The sequence below is a fragment of the Lagenorhynchus albirostris genome, chromosome 7 (assembly GCF_949774975.1).
Source record: "Lagenorhynchus albirostris chromosome 7, mLagAlb1.1, whole genome shotgun sequence".
In the NCBI taxonomy this organism is placed as follows: Eukaryota; Metazoa; Chordata; class Mammalia; order Artiodactyla; family Delphinidae; genus Lagenorhynchus; species Lagenorhynchus albirostris.
The window spans coordinates 12548281-12571760 of record NC_083101.1 but is presented as its reverse complement, the minus strand read 5'-3'; the positions used below and the strand labels follow the sequence as shown (position 1 = coordinate 12571760).

The following is a 23480-nucleotide window of genomic DNA, read 5'->3' as shown; positions in this document are numbered from 1 at the left end:
TGTGGTTCTGAGCGGACGTTTCTAGGCTGATATACCAGCTGTTCTGCCCTGAAGCCCTGGGGGCCCTCAGCATGGCACACCATATCCGGGCCTCAGTTTCTTATCAACCAAATGGACACACTTCTGGTGCTACTGGGTTTTAAAGGCTCCGGTGTCTCACGGATCTCGGGTGAAAAACCACCTTAGTGTCCGTCATAGAATAATTAATAAAATATCTTGGCTGGAGCGGGAGCAGAGGAAGTAAGTGGGCGGAGGCCGAGGTGACCGCTGGCTAGAGAGGTGGAGCCAGGGAATGGGTGGGGAGGGGCGGGCCAGGCGGGCGAGAGCTCCGGGGCACAGTTAGAGACGCACCCAAGGAGCAGGCAGTCCGCATCCCGCCTCCATCAACCGCCGTCACCATGAGCCGTAAGTCCGGCCCTGGAGGCCCCAGAAGCCCCTTTGCCTCCTGGTGGAGCCTTGAATGCCAGGCTCAGCCCTTCATCTCTCTCCCTCTGCAGGGCGGAGTGTCTCGCTTCGGTTCCCGCTGCTTCTGCTGCTGCTGCCGCCATCCCCCGTCCTGCCAGCGGCCCCCGGGGCACCCGCGCCGGGTAGGCGGCCCCTTTCCTGCCCCCGAGGAGCCCCAGGTCCTGCGTCCCTGGCCTGGCCCCCACCCGCCTCTTCCCTCCGGCCGGCCCAGCTTCCCCTTTTCGGCTCGCGGTGCCTGGGAGTGGGGAGGGGGCTGAGTCTGTCGGTGGGATGGGGGCTCTCTGCAGACCCCCGGGGGGTGTGGCTTTGGCTAGGACGCCACTGGGTTCTTTTCGGGGGGGAAAGGGCAGACTGGGATCTCGGGCCGGCTTTGGGAAAAGGGACAGCCTCTCTCCAGGCCCTCACCTGTTCTGGGCCCCCAGCGGTCCAAGGTCATCCCCAACAATCCCGCTGTTTCCCCTGCGGGCCACTTTCGGAGGAAGCAGCAGGCTCCAGGGGAAGGCGGGCTGGCGGGTTCTCTTTCTCCAGCCTCTAACTTTCTGGTACCCTTCCGGATTCCCAGCCCCAGTGGAGAAGATCTCCCTCAGTGAGGACCCGGGGTACACCAGCCATTCCGGAGAGAGTGGAGGTGGAAATACACTTACGGGGCTGGGTTGCTTCCCCTGAGGTTTAAATCCTCACCTGTGAGGTCCCCACTGGGCGGATGAGTTAACTGAGGCTCAGGTGGGGGCTATAACCCTCTCAAGCTCACACAGTGCATGGTGGGCTCAGGGCTGGAAGCTGGATCTACCTGACTCCAGGCATTTTTCAGGGTCTTTCCTCAGAGTCCTCCCTGCCCTTCTCACCCCCTGCCAATGGACCCTGGTTTCATCACCCCAAAGAAGATGGGGAAAGTCAGGTCCTGTAAAATTCACACCTTCCTCCCCCTCCACCATGCATGTACCAGGTTCCAGGTGAAGGACTGCAGTTCCTCCTTCAGACGGCCTCCCTCCCCCAGCTTACTGCTTGTGTGTGTGCGTGTGTGTGCGTGTGTGTGTGTGTGTGTGTGTGTGTGTCTGTGCAGGGTCTGGACAGAGCTTCCTTCATCACATAGCTGTGTGAGCTCTGTGTCTCCATTTCCCATCTGCAAAATGTGGTCAACAGAGGATGGTGGGGAGGGGATCTGATCCTTCTGTTGGATGCTCAGAGGAGAGAGAAAGGGTACCTATGTGAACTGGGAATCAGACCAGGTTTCCTGGAGGAGAGGGTTTGAGAGGATGGCATTTGGGGAGTCAAGGAAAGGATGGAGGATGCTGGGCACGAGCAAAGGTCTAGTTTGTGGGAAGAAGAGGAGGAAGACCCACGTGGCCAGCACTTTACAGTTTACAAAACCAGGCTGTGGGCACCTCTGTTGTTGGTGCTCACAACAGCCCTGCCAGGGAGATGTTAGTCCCATTCTACAGAAGGGAACTCTGAGGCCCAGAGGGGTGAGCCCATTTGTCTGACACCCCAGTAGCAGAGCCGAGGCTGACTAGGCTGACCCAGTGGCCCCTTTTGTTAGCCCCTGGATCAGCCCAGCACTTCCTCTGAAGCCCCATTCAGCCCCATCCAGGCCCCCAGGGTACCCAGGGCTCACCCTGCCTGTCCTCCTGTGTCTGTTCACCAGTACTTAGTGAGCCATGGTCTGTGCCATTTTGCTTTTAGCCTTTTCTACTTATCTTTATATTGTGTTTAAACAGAATTGTTTTCTTCACTCCACAAACATCCCCAGGGGGTTGCTTTATGCCAGTCTTTGGCTGCAGCCTGGAGACAGAGCTGGGAGGAGCTCGCAGTCTGGTGGAGGAGATAGAAATGCCCACAGACTGTCATCCAAGGGGGTCAGGGCCATGACTGAGGGAAGCACAGGGGTGTGTGGGGCTCGGGGGTGGGGGGCAGTTATCTCTCGTCCCTTACATGTGAAGAATTTCGGGAGGCTTCTTGGAGGTGGTGACGTTTGACCGGGACCCCGAAGGAGGTGGTGAGTTGGTGGAAATCCTGTGAGGTTTTACTATGAAACTCTGGAAGGGGTCTTCCTGGCAGAAGCAAGGGCATGAGCTGAAGCCTAAAGGTCTGAACTGTGGGAGTGGAAGGGCGCACAGGGAGCAATAGGACAGAGGCAGCTGCTGGTGGACACGGGCCTTTAGATGCAGAATGAGGAGAGGGACTGGGGCCTCAGGGTAACTGGGAACAGAAGAGTGAGATTGGGCGGATGACTTGGAGGTGAGGCTGGAGGCTGGGGAACCGTTAAGGAGGCCGCTGCAAGGGTCAGGGAAAGAGCGGAGGAGCAGCTGGGTTTTGGGGCAGAAGGTTTGGGCTGCCTTCCCGTTTCCACGCCTCTGGGTGAACTGAGGTCCAAGATGCCTGGATATTCAGGGGAGGCGTCTGCCCTGGAAAGCCAAAGCCTGTGTTTTGTCCCCAGAGCAGCAGCAAAAGCTGATTCCCCCAGGAGACAAGGGCTGCAAGCTTACGTGGGGGCAGGTGGCGGGAGGGAATGTTGCTTCTGCCTCTCTTGTGACGGACGAGGTGGAGTCCGGCTTGGAGGACAGGGATGTGCCAGGGCTTCCTTAATGCTCAAGTTCATCCCCTCCAGTTCCTGGACTGGGCTTAGTGCTCTCTCTTTGGCTAGGGATAGGGCATGACCTGGCAACCGGAGCTCCATGCCAGGCAGAGGGGCCTGAGGCCAGCTAACCCTGGAACGTGGGGCAGGAACCCCGCCTGTGCCAAACCTTCCTGCTGACTGCAGCCTCCTATCTGCAGCACCAGAGGAGTCTGTGGGCTGGGAGAGGACTTCCTCTTCCAGCCATCGGGGCCCGCTGCGGTGGTGCCTGGTGGCTGGCCGCTGACCTGGTAGGGTGTAGGGCCTGGGGCCCAGGTCTGGCTGGTCAGGGCCCCCTTTTTTTTTTTTCTCTTTGGCTGCCAAGCTCCTGGAGCTTCTCTAAATATTATTCTTAGGGAATTTCAGTCCAGCCTCCTCTTTAACGGGCCCTCTTGCTGCCTGGTGCTTCCAAGTCCTGACGACTTGGTGTTCCCTCACTGTGCCTGGAGCCCTGACTCCTGGGCTGGGGGACATTTCCTTGCCAGATCCTCAGAAAGTTCTGGAGCCAGGAAGTCCTAAACAATTCCTCATCGGTGGGAATGTGTGCAGTGTGGGCTTGCTGGTCAACCCCACCTCTGGGCTGGCTTGAAGACGCAGTGAGAGCAAGCTGCAGGGTTCTCTGCTGATGGGGCTAGGGAATCCTACTGATGCAAATAACCCAGATATTTGGAGATAGATTGGCTTCGCCCAGAGTTGAGAAGAGAAGGGGAGGCAGAGAGGGAGGTTTTTCCTTAGAGCCTGTCTGTTCCCTCCCCTTCCTGGAAAACGCTGAAAAATAAGGCCCAGAGGGTACAGGGTACTTGCCCAAGGACACACAGCCAATAAAGAGTAGTCACTCTCCCATAAAGCTTCACCCGGCACCTGCTTGGTGCCTCGCCCTGTGCCGGGTGTGGGAACTCCAGGCACTTTAGACTCTGTGTCTGCATCTCCCTAGTTCTCTTTCTTGATGTTTTATTATACAGGGTGTCCTCCGCTGGGCACATGAAAGCATGTGGGATTTAAGTTAGACTGAAGGAAGGCCTTCCTTTGTGAATAGTTCCCAGAGCTCTGGTCGCGGTAGGGGATGGCGCTCCCTCTGGGGTCCTGGTTTCAGGTCCACCTTGAAGGAAAGGTGACAAACCTATCTCACCTGGGGTCATCCCCAGCCTGTGGGACAAAGTGACTCTCCCTCTGCATCCCTTCCCCAAATCCAGGCCTGGGCACCTCCAGGAGGAGGAAGGGCAGGGAAGAGAAGGGAGTTCATCTTGGCTCTGCAGCTTTGAAGCAGTGGGGCCTGGGCGCGCTTCCTCATCTGTGGCAGGGTTGGGGCGGGGCGGGGGGGGGTGGCAGGGGTAGCGGGAGTCTCACCCACCCACCAGGGAGTGCTGAGCAGATAAACGAGGTAGATATGCAAGGTTGGAGGGTCAGCCAGAGCCCTGGCTTCCCAGCCCATCGTGACCGTCCAGCTGTGGTTAGGCTCCCCTCCCCGGGGAAGGGGGGGAAGCAGCGCCTAGTCTTCTCTCTGCCCATCCTGACATCATGGGGCCGCCAGCGGCAGCTGCTATCCTTGCTGGGAAGAACTTTCCCTGCCGTGGGGCCGCCGGTGTTTATGGAAAGATCGCGGAAGAGGAGGGAGGGAAAGTTGGGCAGCAGGTCTGGGAGGGAGGGACCTCTGCCCGCGCCCGGCACACAGACTCTCCTGACAGGAGATGGAGAGGGATGCGGGCAGGAACTTCTGCGTCTGGGGACACAGTTCTGCTGCCTGCTGAAGCCCTCAAGCCAGACTTCAGAGCCAGCTGCGGGGATGCTGGGGAGATCAGGGAGTCCCTCTGGCCAAGCCTGGGCTGGCTGGTCTCCTCGCTGCAGTTTAAATTCCGCAAACATTGAAGCTCTGGCCACCGCATCTGGATTCCCTGGGTGGCTGGATCTCTCCAGGACATGGGTTGAGCCCCAGCTGTGTGCACGGCCTCTGTGAGGGAGGAGAAAGTCAGGGAAAGCCCTTTTCCTTGGAGGCTTGTGGTGGAGCAGAGCAGGTCGAGCTGGAATGTGGAGCAGGGGCGAGAGAGCGCGGCGGAGTGTGGACACTTAGGGGGCGGCTTTCTGGTGCATGCGCAGTGGGCAGGGTCAGGTAGATCTGGAGGGAATTTACTAGGGCAGAGCCGCAGCCTGGGTCAAGGAGGGAGCAGAGCAGAGCTTTCGGCTTTGGGGTCGCGGGATGGGCTGCCACAGAACAAACTGAGTTCCTTTTGGGATCCCTACGGGGGGAGGGATGGGGAGACAGCCCAGAGAAGGGCCGCGCCTCAGCCCCTGTGCCCGCTGAGTGGTAGGGCGACCCGTTTGTGACAGAGGGCCTGGTGCGCCAGGGTTGGGAGCTGGGCAGTGTGGCACCGCGGGAGCTCCTGGGCAGAACAGCAGAGTGTCCTGAGCAGGAGGGATCGATGAGATCCCAGGTCCCTGAGCCGCTGCACGGCTGAGCCTGAGCTCCCTGGCGTTTCTGGGCCTGTGGCCCCTGCCAGGCCCCTGCCCTGGGCCCCACCTGCCGGTCCGCCTGCGTTGGTCTGATAAGGCCTTTTTGTTCAGACTTCTTCCCGTGGGTTCCTTCTTTTTATACCCTGCAAGGGTCACAGAGGTGCTATTGTGGGGCTGTGGGGAGTTGCCAGGGCCTAAGCAAGACTGTTTGCATGATTCTGCGATGTGAGGGGCCCTAAACCAGAGGGTCCTGCCCTGTGACCATGGCAGGTGGTCAGCCTGCGGCGGCTTCTCAGCCTCCCACCTCCCGTTGCTATCCTCTCGACCTCCTATAATCAGATGCAAAAAGAATCAGAGTTCCCTGTAACGTTGGCTCTGAGCCCAGTTAAGGAAGTGTGTTTGCAGGAGGGACCTGGTGTTTCTGTGGAAGGCCAGGGAAGGAGCTGCTGCCAGGAGCCAGGCGCCCTGGGTCTGCAGGAGACCTGGCTCTGTCCCTTGGTCTTGGCCAAGTCGCCACCTCTTCCCAAGCCTCGGTGTCCCTCGCTGAGCTGTGAACGAGCAGAGGGAGCTCCAAGGAGACTCTGACCTTGCTGTTGGAGAATCATTGAAGCTGTGGTTGGGAGATCTGGGTTAGACACAAGGAGGGACTTCCTGCGGGGGGGGGTTCTCCAGGGGGTTGGTGGGGGTGATGCTAGAGCTCCACTCACCCTCTGCAGGGAGTTTTCCGGCCACATCTCTCCTGTTCTCGTGGTGCCTGACCTCCCTCAAGATCCTAGAGCCCGTACTCCACCCTGATGTGAGCTGGGGCTGGGTCTGTCAGGACGGGAGCTGAGACTCCCCTCAAACCCATTCTCTGTCTTCTGGGTTCTGGGAAACGTCTTTCCTTGGACTTGACGGCTGAGTGTCTGGGGGTGGGGTGGAAGTGAAGGGATGGGCAGTTGGTCTGGTGCCACTTGCTGGGTGACCCATCTGGGTTTCCCCTTATTTGGCCTCAGTCACCCCACCCCATCTGCCTATAAGTGGACGTTGTGATACCTGCTCTTCCTTCCCTTCTGCAAAAATAAAGGAATGGTAGGTCCTGATGCCCAGAGGTTGGGGGTTGGTCTGAGAGCCCCTATCCTTTTCCCTTTACTGAACCCCACAAACTCTGCCCTTGGTGCTGAGCTCTGACTTGGCAGAAAGTGAATGCTCTAGAAAAGCTGGTGGCTGCAGTGTCTTATCAGCTGTTTCCTAGCCTTTGATGTCACAGCCTGGGGCCTGGACTCTTCTCCTGCCCCACTTTGGTGACAGCAGGGAGGGAGGGGGGGACTTCCCCTGGTGGCCTGATGTGGGGAAGACTGGAAACCCAGAGCAAGGTCTGGAAATGGAAGGGCCAGGGGCTTTCTGTTCATAGCTGTGGGGACAGAGAGGACCCTTGGGGAACACAGGAGTCCAGTAAGTTAGGAGAGAGCTGTGACTGGACTCCATGCCTCTGGTCCCAACGAGAGGCCGCCCTGGAGTGGACTCTGATCTCTGTCTCTCCCCACAGTGAACCCCTGTTGTTACTATCCATGCCAGCACCAGGGTATCTGTGTCCGCTTCGGCTTTGACCGCTACCAGTGCGACTGCACCCGCACGGGCTATTCCGGCCCCAACTGCACCATCCGTGAGCTGGGCCTCCAGCCCCAATCCTTCTCCCCTGGGCTCGTCCTCCAAGACCCCCATTTCCTACCCTCGCCTCCGCCCGTGGCCCTGTTCTCTTTTCTTGCCTGCCTTTGACCTCTGACACTGCCCCTGACCTGGCTCCAGCCCAAGCCCTCACTCCTGGCACAACCCACTCCCCGCTTCCGGGCTCTGTAGTGAGTTTTCACTGCCCAGCTCCGGCCTTACTGACCTCAGTCCCTGGTCCTGTCTCCTGTCCTCAGGTCTGGTTCTGGTTCTGTCACGTGCCATCACTCCCAAGGTTCCATCCTTACCCCTGCCCCAGAGGTTCTACCCTGTTCCATCCTGGCCCTCGTCCCCCGTTCCCATCTTCCTCTGGCTGCTTCTGGTCCTGCCAGGAGGGCCTGACTGAACGGCTCCCACTGCCCTCACAGCTGAGCTATGGACCTGGCTCCGGACTACTTTGCGGCCCAGCCCCTCTTTCCTCCACTTCCTGCTGACGCATGGCCGCTGGTTCTGGGAGTTTGTCAATGCCACCTACATCCGGGACATGCTCATGCGTCTGGTACTCATAGGTGGGTGGGGGCGGGGCCCTCCGAATCTAGGGGAGCAAGAAATCCTGCCACTTCCTGGAATTCTTGGCATATGATAAGGGCAGGGGTTGGGGGTGGGGGGCTTCTAGGGTGCCAAATAAAAAAAGAACAACCCAAGGAATTCCCTGGCCGTCCAGTGGGTAGAACTCCGTGCTTTTACTGCTGAGGTGCGGGTTCAATCCCTGGTCGGGGAAGTAAGATTTTGGCCGCATGGGGGGACCAAAAACAGAACAACCCAAGAAGAGGCGGGGAAGGGGGTGTGTAACTGGGGGCAGGAACCCCTTGTCACTATTATTTTCGCCCTCTGCAGCGCGTTCCAACCTCATCCCCAGCCCCCCCACCTACAATGCAGCGCATGACTACATCAGCTGGGAATCCTTCTCCAACGTGAGCTACTATACGCGTGTTCTGCCCTCTGTGCCCCAAGACTGTCCCACGCCCATGGGGACCAAAGGTAATGGCGATGGGGTGAGGGGGCTGGGCCTGGGCTGTGTCACAGGAGTTGCTTAGTTCTTCTGTTTGGGAAAAAACAAGCAGAAGAGCAGTTACTGACCCATTTCACAGATGGGTGGACCAAGGCAAGACATATGCATATCCAGAACCAGGGATGAGGACAGGAAGAGGTTGTGGAGGGGTCTTGTCTGAGGTCAGCGGCAGAGTCAGACTAGTGCTTCCATATTTCCAGGGTGCCTCTTTGCCTGAACCTTGTCTACTAGATGGGTGGGATCCTGCTGGGCTGGGGGTGACTTTAAAGTTGAAATGGAGGAAGGAAAGAATAGTGAGCTCTTTACTGGGTGCTAACTCTGAGTTTGGGTCTTTACTAATGTAAACAGTCTTATGTGCTTCATCGGCGCAGTTTACACATAAAGTCAAATTTTTTCTTTAGTTGTTCAAGACCCCCACTTGGTCTCGTTGGCAGGGGTCTTCTTCCCAAGACCTTCTTCCTTATCCGCTCCTGTGATTGTCTTCAGACAGGAGGGTTTACTCAGTTTAGAGCCATCAATTCAGTTTCAAGTACACAAAGGACGATACAGTCACATTCCTTAGGTATCACCTGTGGCTGCTTTCCTGCCGTATCAGCCAAGCTGAGCCGATGCGACAGAGACCACCTGTTGGCAGAGCCTAAGATACTGACTATCTGGACTTGTACAGAAAAAGTTTGCTGACCCTTGGTTTAAAAGATTCCATCTCACCAGTTTTCTGCCGGTTACATTGGCACTCCTCAAATCCACTGCATAAAATAGATATCATTTGCCCTCTATTATAGAAGAAGAAATTGAGGGTCAGAAAGATGGGATGACTTCTCCATGTTCACACAGTTAGTAAATGGCGTAACCCATTTCAGACACAGGCTACCTTGCTCCACGGCTGGGGAGTCGAAGCTCTTCTGTTTGTGTGTTTTCTCTTTCTTTTTTAGGGGGAGGAGGGTTAACTTGTACAAAGTAGCAAACACACACAAAAGTTGAGAGAAAAGTATAAGGAAGTCCTGTGTATCCATCTCCAGGTTTCAAGATTTGTCCCCAATTTGCCAATGTTATTTCATCTATCCCCTCTCCCCTTACTTTTTATGGAGTTTTTAAAAACAGATTCCAGATATCATGCCATTTCACCCATAAATGCTTCTAGAGTCTTGTGGTAGAGAAGGTGCAAGGGGCCATCAGGTGGGAGGGAGGTGGTCCTGCGGAGGCCACTCTGGGCTTCCTGCATGGACCAGTTCGGTCTGGCGAGCCTGGAAGGCCCTGAGGCAGGAAGATCCAGACCGGAAGCAGCTACTGCTCTTTCCCACCTCCCCAACCAGGGAAGAAGCAGTTGCCCGACGCCGAGCTCCTGAGCCGTCACTTCCTGCTTAGGAGGAAGTTCATCCCTGACCCCCAAGGCAGCAACCTCATGTTTGCCTTCTTTGCGCAACACTTCACACATCAGTTCTTCAAAACTTCTGGCAAGATGGGTCCTGGCTTCACCAAGGCTTTGGGCCATGGGGTGAGTACCTGGGAGGGGCTCGGGACTTCTCTGGGCTGCACTTGGCACATGGAGGCTGTTACAGGTGGGGCAGGACCCAGAGGTCTGAGTGGACCCTCTCTCTGTCTTCAGGTCGACCTTGGCCACATTTATGGAGACAATCTGGAACGTCAGTATCACCTGCGGCTCTTTAAGGATGGGAAACTCAAGTACCAGGTAGCACTGGGTCTTGGGATGGGGCGTTGGGAAGAACCTTCCGCGGTCTTCCCTGGCAGAAGCTGTTGGTGGGGGCCTCCAGGGTGTCCTGAGATGGCCGGCTGCAGAAGCTGGAGGTGTGTGGTCGGAGGAGAGACAGCAAACCCTGGGAAAGGGTGCCAGGCAAGAGATGCAGACAAGGAGCAGACGTAGCCTCTCATGTTCTCCTGGGAGGTGGGTTTTGGGGCTCCACAGGAGATGACCATTTCCAGCCTGCATTTATTCATTTAATTATTCTACAATATTAATTGGGCACTATGATGTGCCTGGCACAGGGGAGCAGTGGCCGTGAGAGTTATGGGCCCTACCCTCGAGCTCCTCAGGGACCACAGACACAAACAGTAGGGTGCTAGTTCCATGAGGACTTTTCGTCTGAACTCGCACTGTTCAGTGGTGCTAGAGCCACATAGGTAATTATCTCACGCACTTCTCATATCCGCTGCATGAAATAGGTCTCATTTGCCCTGTTTCATGGCTGTGAGCCACATCTAAGTTATCTGAGTTTTTCTAGTGGCCACATTAAAAGAGGTAAAAAGCAACAGGCAAAATTGATCTTAATAATATATTTTTAACTTAACCCAATATATCCAGAATCTTATCATTTCAACATGTAATCAACACAAAAATTGTCAATAAACTGTCTCACTGTTTGTGCTAAATCTTCAAAATCTGGCCTGTATCTTACACTTATAGCACATCTCAATTTGGGTGCCAGGTTTTCGTTGGAGATTCTGATCTGCATTTAGATTTCATAAAATTTACAGTTGAGAAAATAGATTCACATGCCCAAGTTGTTCTAAGCATAATGACTTCCCAATAGCTGAGGTATCTCTTTTAAAATTTAAATCTAAAGAAAATAAAATTAAAAATCCAGTTCCTCATTCACACCGACCGCGTTTCTAGAGCTTAGTAGCTGCACATAGCTAGTGGCTACCATACTGGACCATGCAAATCTAAACAAACAAAAACCAAGACAGAAAGTTCATTGCTGAATCTTTTGGGCTAAGAACAGTATCTAGCATATGGTAGGTCCTCGGTGGACATTTATTGAGTGAATGACGACACTGCCATATAATTAATTACACTTGTGATAGCTGCCCCCAGGGAGAAGCCACGAGAGTGTGCAGAGGATGGGGAAGGCTTCCTTAGGAAGTACGAATAAACCAAGAGTTGCATGAATGATGATGAGAAGTTAGGGAAGCCAAGAAGGGCACAGGACAGGCCAGGGTATCAGGCATCAAGGCTGGAGAGGGCAAGTCAGCTTGAGTGAATTCAAGGGAGGAAAATGAGGGAGATGCTGCTGGACACCTGAGTGATTCCCGATGAGCGAGGGTCGCGTTAAGGATTTCTGATTTCTGCCAAGAGCAGAGAGAGGACTTGGAAGGGTTTTAAGCCAGGGTGTGATGCTCGATTTGGGTGTTTTAAAGGATTGCTCTGGCTGCAGAGCCGAGAACGGACTGTCTGGGGGGATGGAGTTACTTACGAGGGGAGTCAGGGTGGAAGATGAGGGTGGGTTGGAAGAGGGTGGCGGCAGAGGGGAGAGAGAAAGGGACTCACTTTAGGAGGTAGAATCCACAGGCCTTGGTCAGGGAGGCCGGGCGGCCACCCTGCGTGTTAAGGGCAGCTGTCAGTAGGAGTGGAAGGCTGTCAGCTGTGCAGGTGCAGGCACCCGGCCCCTCCCCAGGTTACCAGGTGGCCCCATCCTGCAGGTGCTGGACGGAGAGATGTACCCGCCATCGGTGGAAGAGGCGCCCGTGCTGATGCACTACCCCCGGGGCATCCCGCCCCAGAGCCAGATGGCAGTGGGCCAGGAGGTGTTTGGGCTGCTTCCGGGGCTCATGCTCTACGCCACGCTCTGGTTGCGTGAGCACAACCGAGTGTGTGACCTGCTGAAGGCTGAGCACCCCACCTGGGGCGATGAGCAGCTCTTCCAGACGGCCCGCCTCATCCTCATCGGTGAGGACTCCAAGCCAGCCTTGTCCTGGAAGGTCACGCCCTCTGTCCTGAGAAGCGGAGTGGAGGGTTTGGGGACAGAGAGATTCGAATTCTGAACAGGGTCCTTCCCCTGTGTGAGCCTCACTTTCCAAATCTATACATTGGGAATAATGATGGTGGTAAGGATTTGTTGAGATGATGAATGGGAAAGCACTTCGCACACAGTAGGCCTTCAGAAAACGGAGGGCTGCGGTAGCTGATTAGTAGCTGGGTGACTAGCAGCAAATCTGATTAGCCACCCCAAATCTCAGTTTCCCCATCATCCCAGGAGCACTCAGGGACATCCTCAGCAAATACCCCAGCTTGCCTGGGCTTCGGGAATCCTTACGTTTCCTGCCCTGCATGCATCTGCCTTCCTGGAGGTTGGTAGCTTCTGGGTGCCTCAGGGACAAGCTATTTTTGTGTCCCCTACAGGGGTGAGCCTGCAGCCTAAAATGTCAGATGGTTTTTGGCCTGGGAGCTTGGCCCCCGACACCCCTGTCCAGACCATATTCACTCTGTGTCACCAGTGAGCCTCTGCCCCGTCTCAGCATCACTGGGCGTGACTGTTCCCACTTACAGTGCCTGATTCATTGGTGCCTGGAAGAGCCATGCACTGGGGTTAGGAACGGCCTAAAGAACGAGAAGGGGCTGGTTCAGAAGTCCCAGTATTTTTTTTTTTTTCTTAACATCTTTATTGGAGTATAATTGCTTTACAATGGAGAAGTCCCAGTATTATAGAGACTTTGATCAGAGAGGGCAAGTCTGTGTCTGCAGGCTGCCCAGCATACTGACTGGTGATGAAGCTGTGGCCAGAGGTGGGACTCCTAGGGCCCTGCACCTCCAGTGCTTCATTCAACCCTCCCCGACAGCCTTATGACCCAGATAGGATTACCCTTTGTTGTGAAGATTAAGAGGCAGAGAGGGTAAGTGAATTCTCCAAGGCCACTCAGTGCAGAGAGACTTGAACCAGGTCCCGCTGCCGCCAGAGTTTATGCTGCTTCCACCACGTCCTGAGGGGAGTGCTTTCCTGAGTGGGGGCGGGGTGCGAGCCTTAATCTACTCTTTTGTGACGTGTGCATATGCGGAGGGGATTCTCCCCTCACACCTCCACGTAGTGTTCCCACTTCTACACGTATTGACCCTCCGTGTTATGCCAGGCCCTGTACCAAGCGGTTCAGACGCATTCATTGTCTACTCCTCTCAGGAACCCTGTGAATACTGTTATACTGGTATGATTCTAGTACACATTTTACAGATAAGGAGAGTGATTTTCAGAGAGAGTAAGTAGCACAGCCCCAGCTCGGGTGGCTAGAAAGGGTGAAGCCAAGATTTAAACCCAGGTCTGCTGATTGCAGTTCCAGTGGCTCCAGGTCAATTTGCTACAAGTCAGTTTGTCTAGTGGTTAGTTGGCCAAAATACCGGTTTCTTCTGATATCTCGCTGACCAGCTTTCCTTGTGTTATGGATGTTCCTTTCGTGTCTTCCCTGGCTCTTTGCTCTGTAGCTTGTTCCTGATTTGATACATAGGAAGACAGGAGGGTTATATTTGGGACAAGATTCACTTATGTCTCCAGTGTCCCTTGTTTGCTGCTGCAGCTCTTAGAATGGTCTCTTGGGAGCTCCCCTCACCCCCGTCATCTTAGGCACGCTGAGATTCCCTCACTAAGTTCATCTCTACGTGCCCACCTTTTGTGGGGTCTCCAGCCTCTTTTAATGGGCTGTGGGAAGGTGGCCACCAGAGGGTCACAAAACCCATCCTCAGATACTTCCTTTGCGTGTCCTGCTCAGCCCGGCCTGTGACCCCCCCAGGGAACATGGGACTAGCAGGTGGCTCCTGTCTTGGGACATCAATGCGGCCTGAGACAGAAAGTTCCATTTTCACACCCCGTGACAAAAAGGCAAAGTGAAAGTGGCCAAATAAAATCAAACAACCGTTACAATGATAAAGAGGCCGAACCAAGCCCCTTTGCATGAACTGGCCCACTTCCCAAGCCTGGTGGCTAAGTCCCTGTGCTCTGTTGACCCCATTCCCCATCCTTCGTCCCAGGCGAGACCATCAAGATTGTGATCGAGGAGTACGTGCAGCAGCTGAGTGGCTACTTCCTGCAGCTCAAGTTTGACCCAGAGCTGCTGTTAGGCACCCAGTTCCAGTACCGTAACCGAATTGCCATGGAGTTCAATCACCTCTACCACTGGCACCCGCTCATGCCCGACTCCTTCCGGGTGGGCCCCCAGAACTACAGCTATGAGCAGTTCCTGTTCAACACCTCCATGCTGGTGGACTACGGGGTCGAGGCCCTGGTGGACGCCTTCTCTCGCCAGCCCGCGGGCCAGGTGAGCCTCAGAGGAGCGCTGGGGAGGGCCGCTGGGCTCTGGGATCCAAACCCCAGTTTTCTGTGAAAGGGGGAGAGTGTCACCCCTACCGAGAGGTCGTGATCATTCCTTCATTCATTCTGTCGTTCTTTCGTTCATTCAACGATACCAGGAGTTACTGCAGGTGCTGGGGATACAGAGGTGAACCAGGTCAACGTGATTCTTGGGTCCTTGTATTTTTGGTGCGTACACCCTAGAAAGGAACGACAGTCATGTGACAGCTAACATCGTTTGAGCACTTACTACATGTTAGGCACTGTACCAAGGGCTTTTCTGATGTTTTCAGAATTATAAGAGCATGTTAAGAACCACAATATAGAAAGCCCACCATGCTCTGGGAACTCAGAGAGGGGCTTCTGGCCCAGAGTTGGGGATTGTGGATAAGGAAATGATGTTTGAGCAGAGATCCCAACAATGGATAGGGGTCTCCCAGGGCAAGAGGTAGCGTTCGTGGCCCGGGGTCTCTGTGTTCCAGATGGAGGGGACAGCATGGCAAGGGCCCAGAGGTCAGAGGGCATGGCAATTTGAGGACCAGGAAGACATTCAGGGTATGGCAATATATGCAAAAGTGCCTGCACATAGTAGGTCTTTATTACATTAGAGGCCTCTGTTATGGACTGAATTGCCCCCTGCCCCAAATTCCCATGTTGAAGTCCTAACCTCCAATACCTCAGAATGTGACTGCATTTGGAGCTAGGGTCTTTAAAGAGTTCATTAAGGTAAATGGGGTCATTGGGTGAGCCCTACTATGACTGGCGTCCTTATAAGAAGAGGAGATTAGGATATAGATGTGCATAGAGGAAAAACATAGGGGAAAGTTGGCCATCTCTAAGCCAAGGAGAGAGGCCTCAGAATGAAACCAACCCTGCCCACACCTTGATCTTGGACTTCCAGCCTTCAGAACTGTGAGGAAATAAATTTCTGCTGTTTAAGCCACCTAGGCACTTTGGTATGGCAGCCCTAGCAAAATAATACAGCCTTTCCCTCTGGAATTTCTAACTAATTTCCTCCGCAATCTTCCCTTCCCCATGTTTGGAGGCTCCCATCTCCTTCCCTAGCTCCCCTCAGCCCTACCATGAAGTTGTGGCACCATATGGATTTACGTTTCCCCCTGGTAATTTGACTGCACTTAGCATATGCTGCCGTCAACGGGCAGCTGCTGGCTGGTTTACGGCCTCTGTTCTTCGTGGGGACACAGACATGAACAGAGACAATAACTCGTGTGCGGGGCTTCATGGTTTCCAAAGAATTTTCAAGCAATGTCCCTGGTGACGTGTGTGAAAAGCCCTGGTATTTCCCGGTACCAGGCAGAAGGGTCACAGAAGTGTGTGGATTCTCAGAATATCAAAGAGAGTGTGAGAAGTGATAAAACAGGGCCTCCCCTGATAACCCCCACCCTGGTTCCATCTCGGGGTTACCGTGTGACCAGTGATAACTGCTTTGTGTTCTTTATCTCGATTATTTCACCACAGGCTTATTTCACAAGCATATCAGACTGATGCTTCTACCTTCCTCATTGCTGCTATGAAGAAACAGAGGATTAGCATAAGTCGTTTGCCTACAGTCCCTGTATTTGTTTCCTAGGGCTGCAAAAGGAACACAAACCAGGGGGTTTTCAGCAGCAGACATTTATTCTTTTTCTTTTTTCTTTTTTTGGAAGTTCAAAATATCACCTCTATTACTGATAAAGCTGATTCTAGAAAACCTAAAGCAGGCTTTTTAATAATAAACCCCCAAATCGACAAACTCGGCTACCAAGACGTGGAAGCATGGAAACAAGGAAGGTCTCTCCCAACATCCTCCTGTCCCCCCAGAACAAGGAGTATGAGAGAAAACATACTCCCTGGTGTCAACTGAATTCAAGAGCGGTAGAGAGGACAGCTTGAACAACGCATGCCTAGTCACTGTGCTCAAACTCACCAATAATACTAAGTTACTCCTCGTCTTCTAATAAGGAGGGAGGGGGAGAGGTTGGCAAAAGGTGCTAGGAGTGTTAGGCTACTGGGGTTTCCTCCATAGACAAAGAAACATCCAGAAAAGGAAAGAAATATTCCCACCTTACACCTGAGAAGTATCACCTTTTATTCATTTATTCATTGATCCGTCCAAGCACCCATTAAACGTTTACTACACATTACTAACATCTAGGCCGTGAAAAAGATCGATCCTCAAACATTTCTCTAGAAAGCCCTTGTAGTTAACTCCCCCAGATGGTATTAATACCAATCAGAAATGTATTGTTGCACAGTTCTGGAGACTAGAAGTCCAAAAGCAAGGTGTCGGCAGGGCCGTCCTCTTGCTGAAGGCTCTGGGGAGAATCTGTTCCCTCCCTTTCTCTCATCTCTGGTGATGGCTGACAGTCCCTGGGGTTCCTTGGCTTGTAGAAGCATCATTCCAACGTGGTGCTCTCCCTGTGTCTCTCTTTCCTCTTTTTATCAGGATGCCAGTCATTGGACCTGGGGCCACCCTAGTGGAGTATGACCTTGATTACATGTATTTGCAAATAAGGTCACATTCACAGGTGCTGGGGGTTAGGACTCCAACACGGATACAGGCAAGTCAATCCACAATGGCCCCACAGCTTGTAAATGGTTCAGCTGAGATTGACACCAGCCTCCTCTGGCTTTGCCCCAGGGTGTACAACTTCACCCAACTATGCTTTTCCTCTTTCTCACCCAATTGTCCTTGTTCTGCCCAAACAGAACTCTTTCTTTAGCATTAGCAGTTCACCCTGAGCAATAGATCTTTCTTTAGATGTATGCTCCTTTTTTTTTTTTGACAATTCTTTTGCATTAAGAATATCTTTTTAAACTTTTTATTTTATATTGGAGTAGAGACGATTAACAATGTTGTGATAGTTTCAGGGGTACAGCACAGTGATTCAGTTATACATATACATGTATCTATTCTTTTTCAAATGCTTTTCCCATTCAGGTTGTTACATACTATTGAGCAGAGTTCCCTGTGCTGTACAGTAGTAGACCTATGCTCCTTAACAGTTATGAATCCGATTTTTCTTTTTCTGGAGCCTTATTTTTTTTTTGGCTGTGCTGTGCGGCTTGTGAGATCTTAGTTCCCCGACCAGGGATTGAACCCGCGCCCTTGGCAGTGAAGGCTCAGAGTCCTAACCACTGGGCTACCAGGGAATTCCCTCTGGAGCCTTCATCTCACCAGGTTACTTGGACTTTGAACCCTATTTCCCTCCCTTCACAGGATATATTACGCCACCGCCTTGGTCTTAAAGTAAAACTACAAGTTTAGTTAAACTAAATGTGTTTATATATTACACTTTTCATGGCAAGATTTTAGTTCCCTCCCTGCTAGCTCACAACAATTCCTCTCCCAGGAGGCTTGGCAGAAAGAAAGAGAAACAGATATAATCACCTGTCTCTGTGTGTAGCTTTATCTGGTCTGAATGGAGTGACTTGATACTCTGTGTTCCTACCTTCTAGCTCAGTTTCTCTTTTCTAGTGGTGGCCGGTTACTAGGGGTTCACTTTTCTTTTTTAATTTGTTTATTTACTTACTTTTGGCTGTGTTGGGTCTTTGTTGCTGCGCGCGGGCTTTATCTAGTTGAGACGAGTGGGGGCTACTCTTCGTTGTGGTGCGCAGGCTTCTTTTTGCGGTGGCTTCTCTTGTTGTGCAGCACGGGCTCTAGGCACATGGGCTTCAGTAGTTGTGGCACACGGGCTCAGTAGTTGTGGCTCACGGGCTTTAGAGTGCAGGCTCAGTAGTTGTGGCGCATGGACTTAGTTGCTCCATGCCATGTGGGATCTTCCCGGACCAGGGCTCGAACCCACGTCCCCTGCATTGGCAGGCGGATTCTTAACCACTGTGCCACCAGGGAAGTCCCTGGGGTTCACTTTTTCATACTAGATGCTCAGTAAATTTTATTTAATCTCAATTCTGTGATATAGAGAATGGAAAGCAATAGAAATAGTTTCCTTAGCAGAATCCATTAAAAGATTAAACATCTTTGTTCTATGATAAAAACTGATTTGGAGAGCGACAGACACATGTCAGTTCTGCCAGGTAGCGTTTAAAAAATATCCTAGGAAAGCCATAAAGTTTTGGCTCCTCAAACTAACATTTGTGCATCCGTCTGTCTCCATCACTTGAAAGCTCAGAAACCTTTCTGCCTTTTATTTCCAGATCTGAAATGCCAGTCCCCTCTGCTTGAGTTCTGGACTGTGGCTGTGCTGGCCATCTCCTCTGCAGAGTCCTAGTTGCTGAACCTAATAGTTCCAGAACCTTCCTTAACAGAATGTTGTGGGTTCTCACCTAAATTCAAAGGGCTGGGGAACAGTGTGTCTGGTGAGCGACTAGAGAAGTCCTCCTGGCCCACTCCACACTCTAAAGATGAGGAAGCTGAGCCTCAGAGGGGTCCCTGAGAAAGCATGGCAGTGCAGACCTAGGGCTGGGTTGCCAGCCTGGTGGCCGCTAGGCTGAGCCATCCTTTCTGCTCAGAAAGGACCCCTGACCTGAATTCCTTCTCCAGGACAATGTGGCCTGGCTCTCAGACCACAGCTGCATTTATCTCTTGGCAGATCGGCGGGGGTAGGAACACAGACCACCATGTCCTATACGTGGCTGTGGAAGTCATCAAGGAATCGAGAGAGTTGCGGCTGCAGCCCTTCAATGAGTACCGCAAGAGGTTTGGCATGAAGCCCTACACCTCTTTCCAGGAGCTCACAGGTGAGCAGCTGTTTCCCGGCCACGGCTCCTGCCCTCGAGGGGCTTGAGCTGAAGTGAAGGAGACATTGAGGAAACAGAACGGGGTGATCCGTATGGCCAGCACTGTGACTGTGGGATTTGAGGGGTGTGGGAGCACGGTGCCAGGGGTGGCGAGGGATGGCAGATGACTCTGCTTGGGGAGGGAAGGTGGCTTCTCAGCTGGGTTTGAAGGATAAAAAGGGATTTTCCGTGACTTCCCTGGCGGTCCAGTGGTTAAGACTCTGCACTTCCACTGCAGGAGGCACAGACGAGGCACAGCCAAAAAAGAAAAAAAAAGGGATTTTCCAGGTGAGGGATAGAGGGAAGAACATTCTAGGTGGAGGAACAGAAAGTGCAAAGGCACAGGGGTTAAAAAGAATGAGCCTAAAAAAAAAAGAAGTGAGCCTATTCAGGAGAACAGTCCTAGGTGTGGCTGGGTGGAGGTTAGTGATAGGAGGCTAACCTCCTTGTGTGTGGAATCTTGGATTCTACGCTAAGATTTTGGGTTTTATTCTGTCTAGTGGTTCCTAAGTCCCATTTATGGGTCAGCTACCTGAGAATCACTTAGAAAACTAATTAAAAATACCAAATCTGAGATGGCTTTTCCAGAGATTCTGATTCAGTAGACCTAGGAGGTACCCAAGAATCTGTATGTATGTATGTATATATATATATATGTATGTATATATATATCTCCATACATATATGTATGTGTATGTATATACATATGTATGTATATGTAAGTGTATATATATATATATATATATAAAACACAAATTGTATGATATATATAATAAATATATGTAACATACATATATTTGTTGTTCAAGATCCCCAGTTGTTGGGCAGCCAAGTTTGGGGACCCCTGTCCCAGACAACGGGGGTGCCACTGAAAGGTTTTGACCAGGGTGTGACGTGACACCTGACTGTGTACTGGTACCCTGTGGAGGGTGGACTTGAGGAGACAGGTAGGGACACTCCATGTCTGTCTCCCATGACAGTCCAGAGAGACAAGAAGAACATTGTCACTAAGTCTCTATGTGATCTTGGACAAATGACATTGCATCTCTGAGCTCCGGTAGAGCGCAGGGTCTTGGGCCAGGATAAGGCCCCTTGAAACCTGCCTGTGAAGGAAACAAGATAGGTAGCTTCTGCCTGTTGTAATGATCAGGTAATTAGGGCACAGAGAAGTGGGGTGAGTTGCCCGAGGTCACACGCTGTGTGGTGGCAGATCCAGGCCCTTGACTCCATCTGCAGTAGCAAATTCCTTCCCTAGATGCAGCCCTGGAGCAGGGTCGGTGAGCCGGGCCAGATCTTAGGGCATGTGCTTACCTGCTCAAGGTGCTCTTCTGAAGTCCATTCTCCTCCCCAGAAAAAGGTGGACCTAGAAGGTTCCCTGCCCAGATGAACCGTAATGGGTGGCATCATGATTCTGACTTTGGCTTCTCCCCCTTGTAGGAGAGAAGGAGATGGCAGCTGACTTGGAGGAGCTGTATGGGGACATCGATGCCTTGGAGTTCTACCCAGGGCTGCTTCTTGAGAAGTGCTCTCCAAACTCCATCTTTGGGGAGAGTATGATAGAAATTGGGGCTCCTTTTTCCCTTAAGGGCCTCTTAGGGAATCCTATCTGTTCTCCGGAGTACTGGAAATCGAGCACATTTGGCGGTGAGATGGGTTTCAACCTTGTCAAGACGGCCTCGCTGAGGAAGCTGGTTTGCCTCAACACCAAGACTTGTCCCTACGTCTCCTTCCACGTGCCGGACCCCCGCCAGGAGGACGGGCCTGGAGTGGGGCGGCCATCCACAGAGCTCTGAGGGGCCAGGGCAGCAGCATTCTGGAGGGTAGAGCTTACTGCTCATCATTCCAGAATGCTGAGACCAGGGTTGATAATCTTCAATGTTGGGTTTCTGATTTGGTGTTGAGAGCATCAGGGTGGACGTTTAGAACTCTGGGTCTCTCACCACGATCTGGAACACTGTGGTTTTGTTTGTCGATCTAGAATGCTGAATTCCTGGTGAGCCATCTAGAAAGTGAGGAGTGGTTCTCCTTCGGAATGCCAGAACACTGGTTTCCGGTTGATCACCTAGAATGTCAGATTTCTGGCTGATCCAGAATACAGGCATTCTAAAATATGGGACTCCTGATGGAATCATCTAGAAAGTTAAGGGGTTCTTATTTTGCATTCTAGAATTCTGGGTGGTCCTCCGGAGTGTTGACTTTCTGATTGGTTATTCAGAATGTGGTGTTCCTGGTTGCTGATCCAGAACAGTAGCTGGTGTGCTATAGATCTGTCCTGTCCTGAATGTCTGGAGCATTGATGATTCATTTTCCTGTTCAGTGAGACATCCACAGAGCAGGGGAATCTAATGTCTAATGAGAATGCATTGCCTGAATCTGTACCTGCACAGAGGAGGCAAGGAGGTGGGGTGTTCTGCTTGGGACCCCAACTGAGACCCTGGTCTGAGGCTATAGAGAGAACAGGTGGCTTTTTCCAGGCCATTGACTGGAAGCCACCAGAGCTCTGTCTTTGTCCAGATCTTGACTCACGGCAGCTGTTTTTCATGAAGTTAATAAAGTTCTTTTTCCAAATTGCCTGCTATGCTTTTGATACCATCCCCAGAAGCAGAGGTAACACGGAAGTGACCTTTCTTGTAGCCACAGGCTAGATGTGCTGGAGGTTTGCAGCAGGAGACTTTCCACTGGGGTCCCTGGGCCTGTCATGGTCTAGATCTTTCACTGCTGATGTTTCGTTGCCCCCTCCCCACCGCCGATCCTGTGGGTTAGGAATTGCTTTTTCCAGGCTGCTCTCCTAAAATGCACAACTCCCCAGCCCCAGGAAATGTAGTGTTCAGTTCCCACCATCTGATTAAAACAACTTCCTCCCTTACTGAGCATACAACAGAGATGAAAGGCATCTGGGGCGGAGAGCATTTACTCTGTGCCAATTTTACACATTTCATTCTCATTTATTTTCAACCCAACAGTGTGAAATAGGTGGTAAATCCACGTTTCAAAACCAAGGATACCGAGACTTGGGGCGGTTGAGTGACGTGCTCCACACGTGCCAGAGCCAGGTTAGGACCCAGGTCTGGCTGAATCTAGAGCTGTGCTCCTTCCTCCATCCAGCATCCTCTTGCTTCCTGGTTTCACTCAGTTCCAGGCCTAATCTTGCTTGTCCGGCTCAGGGTCAAAGGCGGAGGTGGGCTGTAGCCTCCGCCTTCCTTGCAGGCTATTTGTTCAGTCACAAATATTTATATTCCTACTACATGCCAGTTACTGTCATATGCCTGGGGCTACAGCAGGGAGCGATCAAGACCGATAAGGCTGCACAACAGATCGTTGTAATTTATTTCATACACTGTCCAGCATGGGGAATGTAGCCAATATTTTATAATAACTTCAAATATAGTATAATCTGTAAATGAATCACTATGTTGTACACCTGAAACGAATATTGTAAATCAACTATACCTCAATAAAAAAAAAATCTTCAATAGAGTTCAAACTCAAAAAAGACAGATGGGCTTCTGCCCACATGGAGCTCACATTCCAGTAGGGGTAGAGCAGACAATAAAGAAGAAAACAATGAAAGGAGAGAAACTCAGGTAAGTGTGATCTCCCTTCTAATTCATGCTGCTCTGTCCTCCCCTGCTTGACTGCAGAGCCCTGAGACACTTTGCCCAGCCACACAGATCCCAATAGCCAGCTACGAGAGAGGAGAGGACAGAGGGATAAGGTAAGAGATTGGGAAAGGTTCTTTATGCTCCCATAAAGAGTTCCTTAAGTGACTCTAGGCTTAGAGTTCCTTGTGAAGAACCATGGCACAGAAACAGCGGGGGAACTTGGGGTCCAGGCTGAGGGTCCCTGGCTGTGTCTACTGTCTTATGGTCCAGAAAGCCTTTGTTTCTCCTTAGTTGGCTGGGGACTACTTCCATCATTCCTTCCTGGCCCTGTTGAATTCAGAGAATGCAATCCCTTCTTGCTTCCCTAACTGTGCTGATGTGGAGGGATCCTTCCGGTGACAGAAGTGGGTATGGCGTGGCTGTGTCTTGTCCTTGCTGGACCAGTCTCTATTTCCTCTCTTCTGCTAATATGCCAACTTTGCTGAGAATCCTTCCCTCTCTTGTTAATTTTAGTCTTGGTGGTTCCATCAGCAGCCCTTTCCTGGCCAACAGGTGGGCCTGTGAATCAATCCTGGCCAATTAAACACCCTCTTCTTTTTTTTTTTTTTTGACAACTTTATTGGAGCATAATTGCTTTATAATGGTGTGTTAGTTTTTGCTGTCTAACAAAGTGAATCAGTTATACATATACATATATCCCCATATCTCTTCCCTCTTGCATCTCCCTCCCTCCCACCCTCCCTATCCCATCCCTCTGGGTGGTCACCAAGCACCGAGCTGATCCCTGTACTATGCGAATGCTTCCCACTACCTATCTGTTT

At 52.1% G+C, this 23480-nt stretch overlaps 1 protein-coding gene across 4 annotated transcripts; it reads left to right on the top strand.

Annotated features, from left to right (window-relative positions):
- Positions 1 to 497: 497 nt before the first annotated feature.
- On the top strand, positions 498 to 21625 carry PTGS1 (prostaglandin-endoperoxide synthase 1). Of its 4 annotated transcripts, none has more exons than XM_060154408.1 (10): positions 498 to 587; positions 7056 to 7172; positions 7603 to 7743; positions 8072 to 8215; positions 9560 to 9741; positions 9853 to 9936; positions 11685 to 11931; positions 13999 to 14285; positions 18871 to 19018; positions 20495 to 21625. In XM_060154408.1, the coding sequence occupies exons 3-10, from the start codon at positions 7719 to 7721 to the stop codon at positions 20848 to 20850; spliced, it is 1473 nt and encodes a 490-aa protein (XP_060010391.1). In that variant the 5' UTR covers positions 498 to 587; positions 7056 to 7172; positions 7603 to 7718; the 3' UTR covers positions 20851 to 21625. The 4 variants fall into 4 exon arrangements, with proteins under 4 accessions (XP_060010391.1, XP_060010393.1, XP_060010392.1 ...); XM_060154410.1 differs by having other exon boundaries at positions 564 to 587; positions 7603 to 7733; XM_060154409.1 differs by lacking the exon at positions 498 to 587 and adding an exon at positions 2379 to 2461 and having other exon boundaries at positions 7603 to 7733.
- The last annotated feature ends 1855 nt before the right edge of the window (positions 21626 to 23480 follow it).